The 25,494-nt window shown below is 27.4% G+C and overlaps 1 protein-coding gene across 4 annotated transcripts in view; it reads left to right on the top strand.

Annotated features, from left to right (window-relative positions):
* LOC107441687 (very long chain fatty acid elongase 7) overlaps positions 1–25,494 on the top strand; it is a 120,096-nt gene that overhangs the window by 85,935 nt on the left and 8,667 nt on the right. For 3 of the 4 annotated variants that reach the window (XM_043048016.2, XM_043048018.2, XM_043048017.2), the window contains 4 exons: positions 18,150–18,231; positions 19,937–20,127; positions 22,609–22,692; positions 23,981–24,037. In XM_043048016.2, coding sequence (XP_042903950.1) covers positions 18,189–18,231; positions 19,937–20,127; positions 22,609–22,692; positions 23,981–24,037 — 375 coding nt within the window. In that variant the 5' untranslated portion in view covers positions 18,150–18,188. Of the gene's footprint in view, positions 1–855; positions 1,045–18,149; positions 18,232–19,936; positions 20,128–22,608; positions 22,693–23,980; positions 24,038–25,494 lie in introns of those variants that run through there. The other variant, XM_043048015.2, reaches the window with a different exon arrangement.

Below are 25,494 nucleotides of genomic sequence, written 5' to 3'. Positions count from 1 at the left end.
GGTAAGTATTTCAGTAAAAATGACGGTATATTAGATTTTTTGTTTCGTAACATTTTCCGTTAAAAATGGATTTTGTGGTTAACAGTGACAATAGCTTTTTACTGTAATTCGAATAGGAATTTTTAATAATGTAGTTTAATAGTAGCTATAAATGGTTAAAAAACCGCATAGTTTTGTATTAATGGTTTCTAAATCAATACAGTTGCAAACGGTTTCAAAACCGTAAAGGTAAATACTGTCCTTTACCGTAAATTTGGTCGTAATTAATTGGAGGGACAGACTTCTTCCGGTTAATTTACCGTAATTTTAGAATGAAAATTATAGCAGAGAAGTTAGCGAGTTAAGCGAGAAACTGCGAAAGAAGTTCTCAAGAACCCACCCAAAGAACTGCTAAAGCAGTTCTTGAATTTGGAGAGCGTCAGTGAGCAATGGAAGAGCCTTATAGTTCTATTCTATTCTGAAGAATATCACATAAACTATAAAACGAATTTGTATCCTAATTGTTTTTCCCCTAGACATATGTACTTAAAGTGATACATTTAAAGAATTAATAAAGATTACAAAAAAAAACCACACTTAAATCTAGACCAAATGTTTAGTTCCGTTTAAAATTTTTAAATTTTCTGTTCCATACCTGTTTAATAGCAATTTAATTAAACCTACGATTCCACGCCTTATGATCGTTTTTCCAAGTGAATAATACTGCATAAAGTATGTACATAAATGTATAAAAATGTTTGTATCAAAACTCTCTCAAACTAACCTTCCTTTAAAGAAGCTATTAGTTGAACCATTAATGATATTATTGCTTCTCATCTAATTTATTAATAAGTTTCCTTACTTACTTCTTATTGCTCGAAATCACTGATTTGCAATGAGGAAACACAGTGTTTCTCTAGAAAGTATAACTCTTAGTGGCTGTTATTAGATGTCTGATCGTGGTATTCATCCACGTTTACATATACGAATATAATTATTTTTGTAAAAAATATATTCAACAACAAAACATTGTGTGACAAGGTATAGCCATAAGTTCATGTAACTGTAAGTATACATTTACTTCAAGTATACATTATACTCGAAAATAACTATAAAAGACACGTTTTCGAATTGGAAATTTAAATTTCATTTTTTAAACTTTTTTATATTTTTTAATTATACACATTTTTAATTATACACATTTTTAATTATGTAATTTTTCAGTTATATAATTTTTCAAATTCAGAACTAGTTTGATTTACGTAATTCCTGCTACAATTTTGAATATTTTTGGAATTAACTTAAATTACTTTTTTAGTACTTTGTGTAGAAAATCAAAACTTTACATTGTTTTTATTTACATATTTTCTTTAAAAAAATACTGTATAAAGTCGAAAACCGTTTATGGCTAATCGCATGAATTAAATGCCTACGATTTGGGTTTGATTCTTTTCAGTAATTTTTTTCATAATATACTGTTAAAAATTCCACATCAAATTACGGTAGTCAGTACCGGCACTATGGGTGCATCATCCATAAAATCCAATTTTTTCCGTAAATTGTTACAGCGTAAGTTTTACAGAAATGTTTATTTAATTAGAGTGAGCCAGTGATTTTACGGTAACTACTGTAAAAACAACGTTATACCATATTCTGTAACATGTTCCGGTAAAAATGGATTTCAGGGTAAAAAGTACATCACCCTGATTGCCGGTACTTTTCACCATAATTTGACCCTGATTTTTTTACAATGTAGTAGTTTAAATTATTTATTTTTTAATTAAGCATTGAAGAATAACTTGTTTGTTCAAAACCTAATAAACAATAACCCAAAATACGCACATAAAGAATTTATGCTAATGTTAATATTCATTCTACTGAAATATTTGATCCTATAATTAAGTAATTTTTGAAAAATATCGTACCAATTTTCTAAAAAATAGTTGCTATATATTATTTTGTTTCTGTCATTTATAGAGAAACAAGCAAACTTTGAAAAATGTTTTATTTCTTTTAACTGATATTTATAGAGCTTTAAAAGTATTTTTTTTAATTTAAAATTAAGTTTAAAATGCAATGAAATGTCATCATGATGGAAAAAGATGAATTTTATCATGATGGACCAAGAGGAATTTATAATTGAAAAAATAAATTTGTCACGCGAAACACATACTAAGTTTAAAATCACAGCGAAAAAATTGAGAAAATATTATTAGGAAATTGAGTGATATTTTAAGGATATTTTAAGGAAATTGAGAAAATTATTTTTAAAAATAATTTTCTCATGGAACAAAAAAAAAAAAAAAAANAATAAAAAAAAAAAAAAAAAAAAAAAAAAAAAAAAAAAAAAAAAGGAAAGAAAATGCTTAAAAATTAAATTTTCCCTCGAAAGTTATTCTTCTTCTATCTAAATACTGAAAAAATCTATCTTTTGTCATCGATCTAAATACTGAATACTAAATAAATGGCTATTCTGTTATTGTTATATTTAAATATAGATAAAACCTTATACAATCTTTCCATAGTCTAAGCCCTAGATTCTAAATGTGGGCTCTATTGTCATTTATTTAATCAAAATTAGTGTAGAAACGTTTAAAACATTGGTGATTTAGCATGTTTTCAATAATTTAAAGACATTGTTATCGAAGTTTATAATAACAAAAGCATTAAAAATATTAAAAAACCTTATATGACTGTTTTTAATCACTTTTCTTAATGAAGCCTTAAAAAATTTTTACTTGCAGAGTGACGTAAAATCTAAACTTATGGTCTGAATAAACTAGAAATTTTACATTTTGATAATTTTAAAATGCATGAAATTGAAGTTAAAGTTGAAATCTTTAAACATAATTTTGTTTATATATAGTGTATGTGGGAAAAATAATTATTAAAGAAATAAATATTTGAATAAATTAGTCAAAAGGAAATCATATTTAAATTTTAAAAGAATAGATTTAAATTTTAAGACTGAATTAGAAATTTTAACTAATAATTATATAAGATATTTATTTAGATATATATTTAATTAGTTTATTTTTAAAAATTTTCAACTTTTTAAACAGAAAACACATTTTAAATTTAAGTATTTTTTTAAATTTCATTTTAAATTTAAAATCTTGTTCCTTTTTTAATTAAATTTTTTATTTTTTATTCATTTAATGTTTTATTGAACTTGTTTTTGACTAAAACATATTTGAGATTTATGTTAAAGAGAAAATAATTAAATTTATAAACAAAAATTATTCATTACAAATCATTAATAAAAAATGGTTAGCTTCAGAATTATTTGGAGAAATTAAAACTGGAAATAATGACCAAATCATGATAAATAATAGTAAATAATAAATGAATAATGTTTACAGTAAAAAGCCATAAATCCTAATTTTTTAAGGAAATTAAATTATTTTTGCTAAAAAGTTTATTTGATTTTTAAAGACGATTTAAGAATTTTAAGTTTAAAATACTATCTGAAATAGTTAATATATATTATATCCAACAAAGTATTTTTTTTGGTAAATTTTATAAACCCGGAATATAAAAAAAATCAGTTATATATAAAATATAGTTAAAATCTTTATATTTCTTTTCTGATAGAAGTTGCTCTCTAAAGTAATGCTTGTTCATATTTAATTAGCTTGTTATAATGTTATAATTAGCTTGTTATAATTGTAATGTCAATAAGTATATTTTTGTATATTTTTAATTATAAAAAAAACAGTCCAAAGGTTACTAAAAAATTTTTTAGATCATCCGAATTATATTTGTACTAAAATATAAAATTCAAAAACAGTAGTCCGAAATTTTTTTCCATTTATATTAAAAAATGTATCAATAATTGATTTCATAAATTAAAGTAATTTAAATGAATAATTGTTTAGCTTAGATCTGAATAACTACAAATAAGTGCAAATTTGAAAAACTACTGTTCAGGAGTGACCTATGTTAGGAAGATTCTACCTTTAACGAAGCAAAAGGCACCGGTGTTTCATACCGTATTTCATATCCACAAATTATTAAAATGCTAAATGTAATATTTGTCACTTATTTTGACATAAATTAATGCAAATAAATGTAAAAAGTATGAAAAATCTGTTTAATAAAATATATGTGATAAAGGGTTAAAAGTGCCATTGATGACATTATTTAGAAAATTGCAAGCAACGGAAATTGATTTAGAATTAATTAAGAGCATTTCAGTTTAGTGATAGTTAGGCACTTATGCGAATCAATTGTTTCCATATATGATTTTATTAAAATGAAATTTCCTCTTTCCCCAAAAGACAAGGTTTTGACTAGACTTGGTAAAAGAAATAAAAATTTTGCACCTCACAATTTTAATTAAAGCTCTTCTTTCTTCTTTGTTCTTTTTTATTCAACCAGTTCTGAAATTCTTGATATAGCATCTAAAACTAGTTTTCAGTTAACAAAAATTATTAGTTTCTTAAATTTCAAATTAAATTGCAAGCAACAGAAATTGATTTAGAGTTAATTAAGAAATAAGCGTTAAGCTCCTTGATCGTAAAGATACACCGTGCCACGAGTCCTGGGTTCGATCCTCGGGTTGGCAAGGTTGATTCAGGCTTTCATCCCGTTAGTGGGTCGATAAGTGAGTACCAAGCATGCTTGGGTACTAAAGACTGGGGATTCCGCGTTCGACTGACCACCTAACCGGAACATCTGCTCCTGCACCCCAGAGCCCAAGAAAATTGAGATGGGCACAGTAGGCCCTGGCCCTCTATGAGGTGTCGTGCCACTGAGTTTAGTTTAGAATAAATATTATTTAGCTCCTTGAATAATATATATTAGTTCATTGATTTTTTCTTCTACTGAAAAAAAGTCAAAATATTTAGTTTTGTTGTAGATTTTTATATTTCTAATAAATCCCATAAATAGCAAAGAACAACATCTCTCAATGGAAAAAATTATTAAAAAGTCTAAATAATTAAAAAGTTTTTTTTATTAAATGTATACATTATAGCATTTTCCACTATTTTTGTTTTATGAAGTTGATTAAAGTTTGAAGTAACTGACCATTTTGCACTGAAAAAAAGTCAAAATATTTGGTTTAGTTGTAGATTTTTCTATTTCTAATAAATATCACAAATAACGAACGATATCTCTCAATGAAAAAATATTATTAAAAAGTTTATATGATTAAAAAAGTTTATTTTATTAAATGGAGCATTATAGCATTTTCCACTATTTTTGTTTTATGGAGTTGATTAAGTTTTGAAGTGAATAGCTTTTTTTCCCTCGTTTTGCTTTAAAAAAGAAATGTGTATTTTTTCCTGGTGAAACAATATATTTTGAACAACAATTTATTTTTTTCTAAAAGGATGAAAGGATGTATTTTTATCTTAGAGATTATTTAAATTTATTTAAAATAATCGATTGTAGTTTCGATTAAGAGATTTTGATGTCTAAGTTTTCAGAGAAAAAATACCAAACACTTCTATTGTTTTCATTATACATTTCAAAACAATCAAGTGAAATATTTGAATATTAAATCTTCACATTATATATTCATACAACGCATTAGATATGTGGATCTTCGATGCGACTTATATGTTTAATTAATGATATTTTTTAACAGTTTTTACCCTGAAATCAACACTACACTGTAAAATATTCCGATTCAAATTACGGTAAAATGGGTTATTACAAATTACAAATTACGGCACTCAGGGTGCATGGTACAAAATGTCTGAATACCGTAATTTTTTAAAAAATAATATGTACTTTAAAATCACTGTAGTTAAATAAATATTTTTGTAAAAATTACGCATTAGATTTTACGGTAAAAGGAGTTTTAGGGAGGTTCAATCAGAATGCTTTTTACGGTAATTTGAAGCGGGATTTTTTACAGTGTATTTTACGATGTTAATGTTCGGGTCGATATATTGGATATTAAAATTGCGAATGCATTAAGTTAATGAAAAAATAGTTTTTTTGGATCTATAATGCGTTTGCAACGATCGTAATTTTTAGGTTGGTACATTGTAGTTTAACCTTGCACGTTTACTAGCTGAGTTGAGAAAAACATTCTTTTCCTTATTTGATTTTAAATGCTTTATTTTGATTAGAAAATCGATCGTTTTCGCCATTATATTAAAAAATGTACATTCTGTTTCATTCTATATTACGACAATTTTCTAAAAGAGTAATAATTGTTTCGATTACAAAAATTTACCGTTTCTGTGCTAAAATAAAAACGTGAAAACTACCAGAATATAGCTAAATTTACCGTCTTTCTGTTTCTATGAAAACATCCAAATTTTTACTAAATTTTTACTTAAGCTCTTTGGTAAAGATTTTTATAAAATTAAGAATGAAATATTAATTTTGTAATATATGATAAAATTTGATAAATCGTGCATAATTCTGTAATTTTATCATCATACCTTAGAGTATGGCATAAAAACTACTTATTTGTTTAAATTTATATTTCAGTTTTGTATTTTTTACTAAATGTGTGGTAATAAGGACTATAATTTTGAAAAGCAGAATTTCTGTCAAACTGTTACCATATAAACGGAAAAATTAAGAAATAATCGGTTCAAATATTGCATATTTTGGTTTTATTAACCAGAATTCTGATTTTTTTTAATCAAAAATATTATTACCATAGAGTAAGCTAATTTTGTTTGCCCACTTAAATTTATTAATATTATTATTTGTCAAAAAAGAAATAACTTATTAATGATATAAAGGAAAAAGGCTTTGCCATTTTGTGATTTTTTAAAAATGTTATTAAATGCAACAAAAAATTTTTTATTTATTAATTATAGAATTAGTTTTATGTGCTTTAGAGTTAAACGATTTTGAATTTAAAAACTCAATACTTTTAAAGTTTGTAATTATTCCATATAATTATTTAATATTTTGGAAAAATTGAAGCCATTTTTCATCGGAAAAATTATAAATAATATTTTTTAAGATAAAAAATATATTGCCATTATAAAACGTTGTTCGACATTTTCAATACTTACTGACATGACTTTTTAACTCTATAAACAAAATAAAAATATTTTCAATGTAATATTTTACCCCATCTTCGTATGTTTTAAAAGAACTTTAATATCTACTGGGTGTATTTTTTTTATATAGTTCCTTATACTGACAATAGAAATAAATTGGAGGAGTTCCAGTTCTAATATAAAATCAAAGAAAGAAACTGAAGCTATTTGAATAAGATCTTCAATCAATATTAAATTAAAAAATTATTAATAAAGTTAAAAAATTTCCGATACACATAAGCTTAATGTGATAGAAGAAATACAACAGATGATAAAAATAAATAAATGCCATACCAATATTTATTGAAATACATATGCCAATATTTATTACCAATATTTATTTTTTAAATAAAAAAGCTCTACTTTTACACAAAAATACAGAAGGCAGGCGTATAATGACCTGTAAAAGGAAACACTTTTCGAACAATATTTTGAACGATCAATTAGCGACTCTTAATTCTCCACCCTTCACAAAAATATCATTAAATATATTGCGTTATATTTTGAAATGAAACTTCGTTTGTTTGTGAAAACTTGTTTTGATTACGTATTCTGTTTTCCATTAAATTTTTTAGAACGTTTGACAAAATAGTTATAATAAAAGCAAACACGTGTCTCATTATTTCATTTTTTTATATGTTTTTCTCTGTTGTTCTTGAGTTTCTCATATTGCTTTCTTCTAGGGTTATTCATCCATGTAACATATTCAGGGCCCACCCTAAGGATTTCAAATTATTAGCCAGTTAATTAGCCAAATATCAAAACTATTCGTCAATTTTCGAAAGTTTTCGCCAAGTGCAAATCTTCAAAATTTCTTATATGTATTTTCTTTCCAGTGGAAAATATCATTCGTCAATATTTTTGCCAAAACACAATTTTATTCGCCAAATTTACGATTTTATCAGTGGTGGTGAATGTCAAGGTGGCGAATGCTTAGCACGGGCCCTGATGTTTTTATTGATTTTCACATTGATTCAGAGGACAAAGTAACTAAGCTTCCTTGTGATGAATTCACTATTATAATTTTAAGTACTGTTCTTAAAAACTTTAACCTTTAAATAGTGGACTGTATTTTCCCATGTTAGTGATTTTATCTACCCCATTTAGTTGAGGAAACAAAGTTAGCCTAACTGATTCGTCCATAAATTCGTCAAAAAAAGTTTAACTTAAAGGGAACCGAGAATCCTCTTCAGTTAAGTTAAATAAATTTTAAAAAATCTACTTGCTTGATTTTATTTTTAGAAAAAATTTCGACCAAAAGGCACGGAGAGTTATAACATCTTTTAAGAAAGTGACAAATCGAACTACATTGAAAAGTCATTTCATAAGGAAGTTCAAATTAAAGTCAATTAGTTTAAATTAAATTCGACAGTAAAATGAACACCGAAGCTTGTGTAAATCTATATAATACTCGGCTAATGAAAATTATTTAGTATTTCACAAACTTATTTAAATACATACTTTCAAATCTAAAATCAACATTGCAAACTTACAATCTAGTATCCCCACTATATTTTTTATCACGTTATTAAAAAAATATCGTTCACTGAAAAAAAAAGTATGGTCTTAAGTACCAAAATATGGTCAAAATTGCCGGAGTATGGTAAAATCTACCTTGTTTCTGGCCGTATGAGAAAACCAAAAGGGTTGGTTAAGAAAGCGTTTTGGTTTTATAATATATGATAAATTTTAGTTAATGTGGCAAAAAATGGTAATTTCATCATGACAGTCATGAGTAACTGTAGCACACTCAAAGCAGTTACGAAAATAGCATATTACTTTCAAAAAACATCATTTCATGTGACGACGAAGCCTCCAAAAAACAGTCTTAAAGGTCCTAAATGATGTTTGTTATGGAAAGCTGCAACCGGGAATTGACCAATTCGTGAGGTTGAACAATCAAGTCGCCTAACTCTTCTAGTGGATAAAAAAACGGCATAAAAATATGCTGAAAATAAATTTTTTTTTTTAAAAAAAAAGCCTATATTTGTAAGCTTCTTCTGCCCCTCCAGAACGCGCAATGTTTGTGGGAGTAGTAAAGAAAGACGCGTATCTGTAAAGACTAATGCATCAAATATTTCTATTAATTTAGCTAGGCTGAGACATACAATTTAAATAGTTTGTTGATATTACATAATTTATGCTTTTTGTGTCACTTTGAAACGATGAAAAATAAAATAAAAAATTATAATAATAATTCTTTTCTTTAAATTTCAGATAATAATGCATTTCTTTGTTGCAATACTTAAAATAAATAAATTAATAAATAACTAAATAAATAAGAAATGAATGAAATCGTAAAAGAATGAAGCTCTGAAAATGCACATTTTATTTTTCTATGCTTTTAAATTTTTATTCAAAGTATTAAAAATATTATTCTATGATTAAAATAAAAGCATAGAAGTAAGAAAAATTTTATTAATATTAATAAATTAAAAATAATTGTAAAAAACAGCAATATTATTACTGATATTTTTCTACGTTTATTTTACCAATACATAAACACATTACGTATTGTAAAGTCAATTTGCAACACAATAGTTTAATCATTAAAAAAACAATAAATATTGAATTCAATGAAATACATCTTAATAAATACAATATTTCCTGCATATTAATCATTAACTATTCAAAATGGGTATTATTTGATTGAACTTTTAAATATTTTTATAAAATGTAAACAAAGAATTTACGTCATAAATTGTTATTTAATTTACCTCATCTTTAATGAGTGTTTGATTAGGTGATTGAACTAATAAATAATAGGAAAACTGAGTTAGTGATATAATAGCTATTGGATTATCATGAAAACTACATTATTAAACATTAGCTTTAATTGGAGACGTTTTAGGTTTTTCCCAAAACCTTTAATAATGACAAAAAAAAACCTAGAATATCTTTAATTTTATTCTAAATGATAAACTTCTTATGAAATTTAGAACAACTTACAGATCTATAAAATTTATATTAAAGCAAATTCGTTATTTCCCTTTGTTTGTTGTAAATAACTTCATAAAAAGATAATTCAAATAACCATGAAAAAGATGGTATTCTAACTGTTAATTGTAAAAAAATTGCTTATTGACTATTTTAACCTAATACGGTTAAACAACCAAAATTTTAGCCGTACCAACTTCTGAAGCCACTTAGTTCCTTGCAGCTGGGTACGTAATGGTATCCGAGAGCTATGTCATCACCGGCTGAACGAGGGCTCGAATCCCGGCGTTGACATCAAAAAATTTCTTCCATTCCTTCATCACATGAAAAGTTTCAGTGTTCTGCACTCCCCAATTGGTGATCTTGGACAATACGAATATGTAATTCTCACTTTTGCATTAAGCACCACAGAGCTTCTAAACACAAAACAGTTTAATACCTACTTTCTCTTGCGATTTATGGCACCAACAAATAAACTAATTAAGACACTTCATTTCACGAATCGACGTTTCATTTGAGACGGTTCATTTGACAAATCATGGCATCTCAACTGCAATCTAACACAAATGCCCGTTTCCTAACAAACTTCAATTTTACGGTTTTAGAACCAGGTTAATTGTATATGTTTGCAGAACCATATAGTTTTGAATAAACGGTTTTTTAACCGTATCAGTTGTAAACGGTTTCAAAATCGTGCAGGTGAAGAAATGTTTCTAAACGTAAATTAAACAGTTAATTGGAAAAAAAAACTGCTTCATAGTAATTTCAGAATGAAAAATTTTTACAGAGAGGTATTGTCATTGTTGTCAATACGAAGGAGGTCACAGTTGCTTCGTGATTTTAATGATGAATCGCGTTGTTTCGTGGATAAAAATTTTTTTCCACCTCTTCCTTTCTTTCGCTTTTTTTAAAAATAAAATACTGCAATCTTCTCATTTCTTCCACGTAGTCCGTCTGTAACACTGGAAAAACTGATCGACCTCTTCTTGCGAGTGCGTAAGTCAAGCGACTTGATAAACTGATCCATGTACCGTAATTCACGGAGGATACTTATGATTTTTAGCTATTTCATTAAATAAAAAAATTAACGAATTTTCTTTTAAAAATTAATTTTGTTTATTTGAAATGAAGAATAGATATGAGTAGCAATGGCGCAGCAATCGAGGCATTGAACTGTTATTTTGAAGAAATGGAATTAGATCCCTTTTAGCGGCTTGAAGCTTAATTGCATGATGGCAGCAATGCTTAGCAATCATGCAATATGCCACAAATTGATAAGCCTTAATTTCCGTGACCCCCTCTCACCACAGGCTGTCGTAGGAATGTTTTTTTTTAAAAATTTAATAGTTGCAATTTTTTATTGCAATTTTTTGCACTGTTCGTATAATAAAGGTATGCATGTTAATATTTTTAAGAATAATAAGTAATATAATGTGAAAAATTAATGTTATGTTGTAGTTTTTTTCATCTTTAACTGAGACTATGTTTTTGTACTAACTGAGAAAGTAAAAAATAAAATAAAAAAACGATGCAATTTTCCTTTGTAATTTCTCGACTTTTCCCGCAATCGATTTGAATCGACTAACTGAAGAAAAACAGACACTCATAAAAACAGTGAGCTTTAATGAGTAATTAACCTTGTAGAATGTCATTCACGTTCGTTTTAATGAATATTTGAGAGTTTTTACATTATACAGTAAATCTTGTTTCAAAGAATTTATGCTTTAAGTGTTAATATAAAATTTCTTAAAAGTACTGTAATTATTAGATTTGATCAGCTCTGAGTAAAATTTAATTAATTTGTGTGTTTTTCTGCACAAGATGAAACAAGAATTTAGTTACTTAAATAACAGTCTGCTTTTAACGACACTTCAACAAAAAATTTCTTAAAAGTACTTTAATTATTAGATTTGATCAGCTCTGAGTAAAATTTAATTAATTTGTGTGTTTTTCTGCGCAAGATGAAACAAGAATTCAGTTACTTAAATAACGGTCTATTTTTAAACACACTTCAACAAAAGAATTTCTTTTTTGTATGATCTCGGGCTAATTATATTTTTTTTATTAAGTATTAAGAATTTCATATGAACTACACAGAATAATGAAATATTTAATGCATTTATACAAATACTTGATCTAGCTTAATACGGATGTGGTGAAAACTATCAGAATTTGGTGAAATTTAACACGTTTCCGGTTCTATGGAAACACCAAAAGGCTCTGTCATTATTACCAAAGTGCTTTGATAATGATTTTGGTATAACTAACAATGAATTACGGTTTTATAATACATAATTAAATTTGGTAAGTGAAGTAAGCTTAAGTAACAAAGTAACTTTATCATGAAACATTCGAGCATGGCATAAAAAACATTTATTCGGTTAAATTTACTTTTAAGTTTTGTATTTTTTGCTAAATGAGTGGAAATAAGAACTGTAATTTTGAAAACCAGAACTTCCAGTAAACCATTTGAACGGAAAAATTTCCTAATGAATAGTTTAAATAACGTATATTTCGGTTTCATTACCAGAATGATTTTTTTACGGCAATGTCATTACCATACATTGAAGTAATTTCTTTTGAATTTTTTTCCTCCGTGTAGAACCTAGTGAAAAGATATGGTTGATACGAACAACTATATAACTTACAATTTTCTTCGTAATCGTTGATACGCAAAAAATTGTAAATTAAGTATTAATATTAATTACGCAATTAATATTAATAATATTAATATAATTTTAAATTAAGCATACTTTTTAAGCAGCTATCAGATAAATTTGTCTTCATGGTTTCTTCTCATGCTATTTTATCTTTTTTAATTCTAAGCGCTCATTGCGGATTGGTCAACCAGCATTAAACTTTATGAAAGTTGTACGAGTTTCTGAGTCCAGAACGATGGTCATCTTAATTGATGACGACTGTGTATTCAAAAATATTCCTGGATTAAATGATCCATCTATAAGTAGAGCATGCTGCAAACAAAGAATATGTCAAAGAAGGCTCTAACCTGAACTTTATCAGATTCTGGGATTCAGTAGTAATCCCAGAGAAATTTACCGAATTGACAATAAGAGCAAGGCAAGAGCTTTCTCTCTCTCTCAACATGCAGACTAATTCATCAGACTTAGAAAGAGCTGCTTTCTGCTAAAGGCAAATTTTTACAAAACAAATGATAAGTTTGAAGGAGTATTAAACTTCTGAACTATCTCTTTTTTAATATAATCTAATAATCACGGTGATATTGAATATGGATAAAATATTAACCTAGTTAAAATCTTTATAGTAATAATTGAATTTAGTTTCCCCCTTTTGTTTTAGTTCGTCATGTAGGTCATTCGCTGTATGCCCACACAATCTTAAAAAATGGTGGCATCCCTATCGTATAATTAAAAATAATATTTCCTCATAATTTATAGGGTCATATTGCTATTTTTTAAATTTATTTACTGATTTGGTGTATGCCAATTTACTGTTTTGACGAATTTTTTATTTGCTATCACCACTCTTATTTATCTTATTCATTCGTTATATCAAGATCGATTTGTAGATACAATAGAAACCTACCAAAAAATAATTTAGTGTAAAATAAAATAATTAGGCACTTGGAAAATTCAAAAGAAGACTTATTGTGTAAAATATATTCATAAAATAACAGCCGTAATAATTGCTTAAAATATGAATATTTAATGACTGAGCATATGAAATGAAGCCTTCTATTAAGTAGTATTAATTGAATTCAATTTTTTTTCTAGACTGAAACAATAAGATTTTAGATTTATATTAGTCTAGATAATGAGACTACTTTTCTTCCTTTAATTTTGAATAAAGGTATCTGTTGCAAAATAACAGATTTAGACCTTGGGAAACCTCATAAACGAAGAAACAGAAGAGAACTTAACTCTTCCTCTTCTATTCACGCTTCCATTGGTTGAAATCAATATACTAATGTAATTGCTCACAACTAAATTAAGAAGTCTGTAAAAATCATAAAATGCTTAGACAAAATGCAATTAGTCTTTTGTTTACATTTATTTTCTCCACAAAGTTGTTAATCGTTAAAAAAAAAATTTCAAAATGACAAAAAACTAAAAAAAAAGTTTTTGGTTCTGCGATCACATTGTTATTTTCGTTTTGAGTTGTGAAACAGATGTTTGAAAATAACGCTTTACTATAGAAACAGATATGAAAAATATCATCCAGATAGTACCGTTACCATATTACAAGAAAAATGCGACAGTCACGCTGACTCATTTGTGAAGTCACATGTGACCTCTGCGACGTCAATGTGGGTTTTTTTGAAGGTTACTATGCCCTTCTTTGGGGACGTCACCCAGACGTTAACAGAAGACCACAACAAGACATAAAAATGTTGCAGTGACATCACAATGGGACGAGAATGTGGCATATTAACGTCTCATAGTCACAGTGTAACCCTATTGGAACTTATATGTCATGATTTCGTCACATCGTTACTCTGTTCTGTTCACACGTGAATATGTTACATCTTCGTCACAACGGCGACTCAGTTGAGCTGTAAACGTGTTACATCTTTGTCACTAGAAGAGACGTATGTCACGGCTTCGTCCTTCAGTGACTCTGATGAGACGTGAATATATCATACCTTCATCACAAGGTGTTGCCACTGTGATTAAGATTTTGAACTAAAACAAAACTTCTAATATTTTAATTGCTTAACTGTTCAAAAATTTTTTTATTTAGTAAAAAAAGCCTGAAATTTTAAAAAAATGATCAAAAACATTAATTACTTCACAAAATCAGTTTAACTTAGAAAATAAAAGTAATAAAAAACATTGTTAATTGGGGTGCATTATTTTAAAAAAGAAGAGAAAACTATATTTAAAAAAAAAAAAAGAAAAAGGAAAATGCGATGAAAATGAACTAACATTGACTTGGCAATCTAAAATAAATACCCGATTATTATTTGAAAACGAAAGAACTGTAAAACAAAATTAAATAGACTTAAAAAAATCGATAGTGAACAATGAAAGTGGACTCAAAACGTATAAATTTTCTTTAATAATGAATATTAAAACACTAACTTATTTTAATATTCGTTGCTACAATTATCATATGAGTTCTTCGACTATACCAGACTATATCGGCGAACTGTATCAGAATGGACTACCATTTAAGATGTGACTTAGGATATCCAGTTGTTCGTTTTTTACCTCACCAAATTATTAAAAATAAGTAACTTATCATCAAAAATCAGAGGCACATAAATAACATTTAATTAAATTCTTTTAATAAAAATAGAACAAAGCTTTTGTAACGCTTTGTTCTTACAAAAAGCAAATAAAATCGTTTTTGACGGATTCTACACAATTTAATGAGTTTTAATCTTGAAACATATCTTTTACGGACGACTAAGGTTCAATTTTAAGTGATAGCATCAAAGTATGGACTATCTGAATTTAAACCGACGATTAAAAAATGGCGACAGCCGTAGTTCGCATTTGATTTAAAATCGTTTGCTTTTGCAAACTAATGTTAATTAGATGTTTATTCTTTTGAATGATTTTCACCTATCAACAATCTCTCCATTTACATTTTTGTAAGTTGTAAAAATTTATAAGTTGTTCATTTTTATAAGTTGTTAAATTGTGGGTTATTTCAGAAGCCTAAACAAACCTTGCAAATATAATCAATGTTAGTCCAAATGTAAGCAAAATAGAATAAAGCATTTTATTCAAAATTAAAATATTCAAGCATGTTTAGTTTATTGAATTGTTTGCTCAAAAACTTTATTTTTCAACCTGTGCAATAAAAGTTTTGTATTAAATAAATTTTATCAAAACTGTTTGTGGCTATACAGTCGCGTAAAATTTGAAATTTTTAGCACGAATTTTGAAGGAAATGTAAGTGTATACATCTATTTTAAAAACTAAGAGAAAAGATATCCAAATTCATTCTTTAAAAATATAGTATTAAAATAGATTTATTTCAATATTGTTCGGCAATTTAGACAAAGGGCATATTTACTTTTAAAATCTTTTTTCTGACACTGTGAGAGTTGAAGAATAGAGAAATATTGTATGAAAAAGTTTTTTATTACAAACATGCTTACGGAAATCATTTTATTTTTCAAAATCATATTGAGAGGCTTTTGGAGCCATTTAGAAAAGATCACTCTTGATTGTATTTGTTGTGAGCTTTCGTGATTTTTTTATGATTCACATAATTAATTTCAAACTATCCCAAAAAACTGCTTACAAGACTTTTTCGTGACTGGTTTAACTTGAGTGAAACAAGTCTCAAAATATATTCTTGTAACTTTAGAAAGACCAGTGGTGGAATTTTTCTCAAATGGAGGAAACTTTCAAGAGATCAAAGTTGCAACTAAATGGCGACGAAGATTTTCAGTGACTTTAGTTCTAGAAAAGTATAGGTCTGACTACCAACTGACAAAAGTCACAATAATTAGTCAAGGAAACTTTTATGTGATATCTAAAAAAAAGCAACATCAAAAAAACATTATGACATCATAGGGAACAATTTAAAACTGTCACACCTTTGACTGTGACTGTTGTGACCATTTTTGACTTTTTAATGACGTCACTGTGACAGTCTGTATCTGGGCGGTTACAAAAATTGCTGCAGATAATAATTTTGTTTAAGTACTTTGTGAAACCAGTTGGTGTTAAGGACTTGGAAGGTTTATAAAACGAAAAAAAATACTAAATAATTTTAGTGCTTTGAATAAGAAAGAGAATATCCCTTTAAGATTTCATTTTTTTTATTTCAAGTCAATTATCATTCTGAAGTTTCATTTTACTTCTTAAAAGGCTTTTTTCAAAACGGATTTCGAATCTATTTTAAGGAAATATTTTTATACAAATAAAACAAAGGGAAGAAGGTTTTGATGTTATAGAAACAAGTATCTGTTAATATCAATAGTTTTAATGTCAAAGAAAAATTAAACATGCAGAAGGTTTCTTGGTTCGTTTTCTTGCTTTACTTATCAAGATCATTAAAGGAAATAAAAAAAAGAACGGAGTGTACTTTAACACTTACTGGTTCTATAAAAATGTTTAAATGAGCTAAGCTCTTTATAAACATATTTTAATATTTTTTAATACCTAACTTCAACTCTCTAATAGAATGTTATAGACCAATGGAGGGAGTTGCAGTTCATATTTTTCGAATTTAAGGGGAATCGGCAGGACATACATCAATAATGCTAACACTGACCCTTTTTGATGTACCTTTCCTAAGAAACTACTTATGATATGCCTTTGAAATTTTTTGATGACNTTTTTTTTTTTTTTTTTTTTTTTTTTTTTTTTTATACGGGGCTACCGAAAAGGTCACATTTCAGTGGCAATGTATTGAAAATGTGTCTTCCTTTTTTTAGGGTGGAAAGCATCTTGCAGTCAGTTTTATCAGTGATTTGTTGATTTGTTTAAGAAAATTAAAATATTTTAATTTAAAAGCAATTTAAAACATCGAAAAACGAATGTTTATATAAATTGACTGAATTGTAAGAGATCTTGGATTCAGTGATATGTTTTCTTGCTTTACTTATCAAGATCATTAAAGGAAATAAAAAAGAAAACGGAGTGTACTTTAACACTTTCTGGTTCTATAAAAATGTTTAAATGAGCTAAGCTCTTTATAAACATATTTTAATATTTTTTAATACCTAACTTCAACTCTCTAATAGAATGTTATAGACCAATGGAGGGAGTTGCAGTTCATATTTTTCGAATTTAAGGGGAATCGGCAGGACATACATCAATAATGCTAACACTGACCCTTTTTGATGTACCTTTCCTAAGAAACTACTTATGATTTGCCTTTGAAATTTTTTGAGGACATTTGAGACTATTTCAGTTATGTACTGTGACAATGTTTAAGCATTAGCAGGAATATTTTTCAGTTATGAAGGATTTTTCGATGAAGCTTTATAAACGGAAACTAAAAGTTCTCAGACTGTAATTTTTAAAAACAAATTCTGCCAAGATATGTATTAGCAGTTATCACAGTGTAAACATGTATATGCAAATATTCTATGAAGAAAAAACAGGAAAAATCTTGTCAAAATGCTGAGAAATGGTACATCAAAAAAGGTCAGTTTTAGCATTATTGGTGTGTGCCCTACCGACTCCCCTTAACTAATTTAGTTCAAATTTATCATATGTATTTTTTTCAAAATTTAACTGCTTGTTTTAAAACTTCTGCTTCTTTTCCTTTTAGCTTTAAAAGAAGTCTTCCTGTTAAACAGTATTCATCAAAATGACAATATTAAAATATATGAAAGAACAGCTAGAATCGGGAGGTAAGTATTTTAAACATTATATATGTTTATTTCAATTATTTCTTTCTTGCGTATATTTTACATATATTTATCTATACCGAAGGTAAATTGGATAATTCTTCGGTATGCAAATGTCCCATTCATTTTGCAATGGGCCTGACTGATTGTAAAAATATCAGCTTTATATTAGTTGTTGCAACTAGCCTATATGGCTTCAGGCAAATATAAAAATTAGCAGAAATTTACTATATCAGCCTGAATTTGAATAGATTCATTATATTGAGTCTTGTCTTCTATACCAGCTATAATTTGAATTAAAAAAAATCCTTATTAATAAATTATACATTTTCGTACTATTTTGGTTAAAATGTGTAACAGAATTTATATTGAATAATGAAAATAATTATTATGATAATACGAAAATATTATGAATAATTATTAGGGTAATGTAAAAAGGTTATTTAAATAAGAAAACAATTATTTTTCACCCGAAATTCTCTTTCCATAAAATAATTATTATTTAATCATTTTCCTCAGAAATGTCTAACAGTGTAATACTTGTTAGTAAAAAAAATTAAGTAGAAGAATATTTGAAACTTTTTTTAAACTTTTCTAAATAAGCTTCTATTTAACCCGGCTAATTGTTTTAACTTTCGTTACATTGCCAACGGCTTGAAATAAATCAAGCTTATTTAGCAGTTGGCTAAAATCTTATCTCATCTGATATATTTTTAATTAGCCTAAGTAAAGTTGGGTTTAATTCATATCTAAATTTGTTCCGATAAAATTTCGCAATAACATTTTAAAAAAATCATAATAATTTTGAATAAGAAGAAAATGAATAAAAATAAAAATGAAAAAACTGATTTTAAAACTGCAGCGTAACATAAAATTGATAACAGCAAAAACAAAAGAGAAGTGGGTTTAAAACAGCAGTGGGATTGTTAATAGAATCAAAACATAATTTTGAAATCAGTTTTACTAACATTTACAATACTTGGAAAACACCATTATTTATTCAATTATTAAAAATATAAAACATATTAGAATATTTTAAAGCCTTGTCTTTCCTTAGGTGTTTCTAAAAGTTATATATTCTAATATAAGTATTAGTTTTAGAGATATAGTTTATAAAACTATTAAGATCTTACTATGTGTAAAATTATTCAATGCAATTTTAAATTGTATAAACTGAATCTATCATTATATATCAGTTGTACAAACATTTACAGTTATTGAAAAACACTATTATTTATTCAATTATTTAAAAATATAAAAAAAGTATTAGAGTAATTTTAAGCCTTGTCTCACCATAGGTCTTTTTAAAAGTTATATAATTTAATATAAAAATTAGTTTCACAGAAATTCTTACAATGTGTGAAGAATTACTCAATGAGTTTTTAAATGATATAAATTGAGTCTATCTAAGAATGTGCAAATTATCACAGCTGCTATTGTCAAGAGATAATTATCATCTAGCTTTGTTCTGTTAAAACGTTACAATCAATTGATGATTTGTCAGTTTAATACGGTGATTCAGCGTCATAAAAGGTATCAGCACCTCTTATTATGCTTAATTTTTCAGATTTTTAAATAATTAAAGTGTTTTTGATACAATTTGTGAATAAATCTAAGAAGGATTTCAGTATGATTGAAAAATGTTAAATTGCTTTAATGAAAAATTATAATTCGTTAATTAAATTTTTAAATTAATCATTCTTTGCAGATCCAACTATACGATCATGGGTTCTAGTAGACAGCTATTACATGCCATTTCTTTTAAGTGCCATATATGTACTTTTCATTAAAAAAATTGGTCCTGCTTTCATGGAAAACAGGAAACCATTCATGTTACGTAATGTTATGATTGTGTACAATTTTTGTATAGTTATTGCTTATGCAGCTTGCATATTGCTGGTAAGTTTTTTTTTCATCTTCCAATTATAGAAATACTATCAAATTCTAAGAAATTAATATCCCCCTTGACACCATTCGTTAAAAATATAGAGTTTTCTTATGTTTTATCAAACAGATGTAACCAAGCGTAAAAGATACCTTGAAGTTGGTGAAAAGTTGCATTAAATTTTAATAATTTTTGCAATGGAATCTTCTCTATTCGTTAATTAAAAATAAATAATCAGTAGTTTTGAATATTGTTTTTAATTCCATTTCTTGGAGCATGTTCTATTTACCCTAGTTATCAAATTATAATTTTTGATTTTTTCAGCAATTAAAAAAAACACAAACTTAGTAAAACTTTGAAATTTAAAAAATGTTCGCAGTTCTCACATTTTGGAAACTAGGTTTAATCGGACACATTCTATACTGTAAAAAGTTTTAGTGCAACTTTACACCAAAAATGGTTGCAACTACTTTACACCAAAGTGACGCTCTATTAAGTGTCCCACAACACCAAGTAGTGATGTAGTGAAGCACCAAGAATGTTCTTTTCACTCCTTGGTGTAAAGTTGCTGCCATCATTCTTGTTAATCAGAATTACTTTAAGATATGATACACTTTAGAGTCAGTGAATATATTTCTACAATTCAATATGAAGTAAGAATCATTAATTTACACTGTTAGAATTTTCATTCCAAAATTGTGGTAAAATACCCAGCATCAGTCTGTCCATCCAATTAACAGTAAAATTTACGGTTAAGGGCATTTTTGATCTTTACGGTCTTAAAACCGTTTACAATATGTGTAAAAAAAACATGAATGTAAAACTATATGTTTTTTTTAACCATCTATAACTAACTTGGTTTCAAAATCGTAAAAAAGAATTTTTTTCTATTTCCTATGAGCTGCACAATCAGTCTTCCCGATGAGCAGACCTAGTGCGTTCTCCGGAAGTGGTATCCACTCTTTCAGGACCACCACAATGGGTGAGATACCGTTGTCATGTTAATTTGGACGTCTAGTTTCTGCCACACTAGATGGCAGCACCGAGACTTTATTTGGATGCTAAAGTGTACTNTTATTAATTATTAATTATTAATTATTAATTATTAATTATTAATTATTAATTATTAATTATTAATTATTAATTATTAATTATTAACTTACATACTCCAATTAATTTAGAAAATTTCTTGAAAAAAAATTTTGAAAAGTTTTATGCCAATTTTTTTTTAAAATTAACAGGTTTTTCTGAAAAACTGCAAATATATAAAATTTTCGAAATCAATTTTGAGAATGAATATGCATTATATAGCACGTGAAAGTACCACAAAATTAATTGGAGTATGAGATAATTACAATAACTAATAGTCTGCATTGAAGTAATAAAATACCGATTTTTCTACAGATTGAAAATTTTTTTAATCTCTCATAGGACCTTTTATGGGTCGAAACGAATGTTGCACCCTAAAATTATTCCTCATAAGGCGTACATCCAACTAGTTTATTTCAAAATTAGCGAGTCACACTTCCCTAATTTCCCTTGCAAGTGTCCCTCAATACCAAGTAGTGATGTAGTGAAGCACCAGGAATGTTCTTTTCACTCCTTGGTGTAAAGTAGCCGCCATCATTTTTGTTAATCGGAATTACTTTAAGATATGATATACTTTAGAATCAGTGAAGTTATTTCTACTATTCAATATGAAGTAAGAATTATTAACTTTCACTGTTAGAATTTTCATTCCAAAATTATGGTAAAATACCCAGCAGCAGTCTGTCCATCCAATTAAGAGTAAAGTTTACGGTAAAGGACATTTTTTTATCTTTACGGTTTTGAAACCGTTTACAATATGTACAATGTATAGTTAAAAAACCCATGAATATAGAACTATATGGTTTTTTACCATCTATAACTAGCTTCGTTTTAAAACCGTAAAAAAGAAATTTAACTGGACATAGGAACTAGGCTTAGGTAAGGGGCATTCGAGAGTGCAGGACACAAGGCACTCTTCAAGTGTTGAAGGGAATGGAGGAAATATTATGGTGTCAACGCTGGGACTTGAATCCTTGTTTTGTGGGTCTAGAGATTGACAGATTAGTTCTCTTGGCTATAATATATATTAAAAAAACTAAATGACTTTATTAAGTGTAGCGATGAAATTCTGGTTGTTTAACCGTATTAGGTGAAAGCAGTTAATAACTATTATTTTTTCTCACAGTTGACAGTTTGATTACCTCCTTTGTATGGTTATTTGACTGTTTTGTTTGAATATGGTAAAATGGCAGTTACATAAATTGTTATTTAACCATTTTGCTTTGAGAAATTTCTAACAGTGTATAGTATTTCTTAAAATAAAATTTATTATTTGTAATTATTACTATTATAATTTCTTTTTGAAAATAATAAATGATATATAATTATGCATGAACGTGATTCTTAAATTAATAAATAATAAAAATATTGACTAATGAAAACTTGTTGTATTTTTCTTATTTTAGCTAGCTTACTTTTTCCTGACAACAGATGCTTATTCAAAAATATGTGCTCCTACTGTAGTTGAAATTAATGACTACACCTACTGGGTTAGTATGTAGTTTAAAAGCTCATTTATAATTATTCAGCTCAAGGATAAAGTTGAAGGAAGTGTTAAACAAAACGGTAAAGAGAGTTATAAAATCAGGAAAATTCTCAATATTTGCTGATTTTCGTACGAAGTTGATAAAATGTCACCAAAACTAATATAAATAGGGAAAAATTATTTTTTAAACAAAATAAGAGCATTCAAATATTTTTACTGTTAAAAAAATACGTAAATTCTTACGACAATCATAGTAATTTAATAAAAATTTGCTGAAAAATTTGTCAAGTTAAGAGTATTTATTCAATAAATTGTTAGGGGATTAATGTGAGATAAATAGTTAGATAAAGCAAACTCTATAACAAATTTTTACTATCAACCAGAAGCAAAAAAAAAAAGGTAAATAATTGTCAAATTTTTGATTTTTGTGTTGTTTTCGTCCGATAGATAGCTTTCGAAAAAAAGGTTGATTAAAGAGAAAGACTAAAAGACTCGTAGATCATGAATTAAAATCATGTACAATTCCTAAGAACTTATTGAACAAATATGGAGTATTTATTCAATAAATTGTTAGGAGATTAATATAAGACAAATAGTTATATAAAGCAATTTCAATGACAAATTTTTACTATCAACCAGAAGCAAAAAAAAAATGCAAATAATTGTAAAATTTTAGATTTTTGTGCTGTTTTCGTCCGATAGATAGCTTTCGAAAAAAAGGTTGATTAAAGAGAAAGAGTAAAAGACTCGTAAATCACGAATTAAAAACATGTACAATTTTCTGACATTTAATCCAGGAAAATAAATGTACGAAAGCGCTTGTAGCATATTTTGCAAAATATACAACTGTAATTAAAAATTAGCATTTACATTTTTAGAACTTGTATATATGTTAAAAATTAGATACAATTCTGTTAAAAGTTTGCAACAGTTTTTAATTTATAACACGATTATTTATTTGTTATTATAAAAATTATATGATTATAATTATAAAATCAAAATACTAGTAGGAAATAGTAACAATAATAATAATATTTCAGGAAATGGGGACAATAAAACTAATAATTATTAACGAAATGGGAACTATGATGATAAGTTTTCTGAATATTGCAGTTATAATAATAATATTTAATGAGGTGGAAGCAATATTAATAATATTTGTGTAAATGACAGCAATAATAATTATTTTCTTGTTATCTTTTAATTTGTAACAGTTTTGGCAAACCAAAAACTCGTTTAATTGAGATAAATAGACAAAATCGCATATTTAGTCTCCATTTTTTCTTTTTTAGGCAACGGGAGCTGGTTGGTGCATTTATATTCTAAAATATATAGAATTTGCTGATACGGTAAGTTCATTGCTTAATTTACTGTTGTTATTGACTTCGTATTCACAATAACAAATATTTTGTAATAAAAAATATATTCAAATTGTGTATGAAACCCAAACTTGAGAAAAGATAAAAGCGGAAATTTTTTTTGCTTTAATAAATTCCTAGTTAATTTAACGGAATCAATTTAAGTAAATATCATAGTAAATTTATAAAATTTAGTGTGCAATTAATCGTCGATGCAATTGGTTGTTTGCAAGTGACGTCATCTTAGGTAAATCTTGGCATTCGTCGATTAATTAGCTAATTAGTAAAGACACACATACATGATGTCGTTTACAGGCAGCCAATGAATCTGATTTCAATCACGTGGTTGGGCCTGATCAGGTATTCTTCTTCTCGAGTTGCAGGCATCTAATTGGTTAAGTACTAATTGGATGGAAATATGTATTTTTAAAAAATATCAAATCCATATTTTTCGTTATGCCTACAGATTCTTCACAATTATATATACAGGGTGTCTATAAAAGAACTCCGGGGTTTTAAAAATTCATATCTCACTAACTATAAAAGATAGCAAAATTTAGTCGATTTCTCTGAAAAGAGTAGCTCAAAAAGTTTTACTCATACTAATTGGGAATGTTTGTATCAACTGTTGGCGGCGCTGCAGGGCGTTGACCTTGAAATGGCGTCGCGAAATTTGAAATGATGGCGACTCCGCAACAAAAGGCTCAATGTGTTATTTGGCTCATAGTAACGAAGTCTTTAGTTACCGTACAAAGTGCAGAGAAAATTCGTGATGTTCAACATCTCAGGGAACGAATAGTCAATTGTGTGGCAACCGTCCCCCCACACATGTTCTCCAGGACATGGGAAGAGGTAGAATACCGTTTAGACGTCTGCCGCGCCACTAACGGGGCTCATATAGAACTTTACTAAGTGTTAAAAAAAACTTGAAAATGTAAGCTTTTTAGTCATGTATAAAACATGTATGTATGTTTTTTGTTTCATTAAAATATTTTGCCTCAAAACCCCGGAGTTCTTTTATAGAATGATCGAAATCGGTAGCTTCTGACTTCCACCAGTGAATGTTGACAAACACATAGTCGCTTCTGAAAATATCCAAAATATATACTAGTTCTAGTTTAGTACTACTGTCCGGTATATATTTGCCCGGTATGCCCTTCTTCAATGTTTTTTTAAAGTTCAGTGCTACTGCCCGGTATACATTTGCACGATATGCCCGACATCAATGTTTTTTGATGATCAAGTGCCACTTCCCAGTATGCATTTAACCGGTTTTCCAGACACTGATGTTTCTTCTGATCTATTCTCAGCAGATATTAAAATATCGATTCAATATAATAATAATATCAACGAATAAATTAATATCGGATATAACAAATATTTCGGACATTCACCAAAGCGGCTATGTGATTGGTCACATTCACGGGTGAAAGTCGACATTCTCTTGA

This window comes from Parasteatoda tepidariorum, chromosome 4, assembly GCF_043381705.1.
Source record: "Parasteatoda tepidariorum isolate YZ-2023 chromosome 4, CAS_Ptep_4.0, whole genome shotgun sequence".
Taxonomy (NCBI): domain Eukaryota; kingdom Metazoa; phylum Arthropoda; class Arachnida; order Araneae; family Theridiidae; genus Parasteatoda; species Parasteatoda tepidariorum.
The sequence above is the reverse complement of the archived record's forward strand: the minus strand, read 5'-3'. Positions and strand labels throughout refer to the sequence as shown.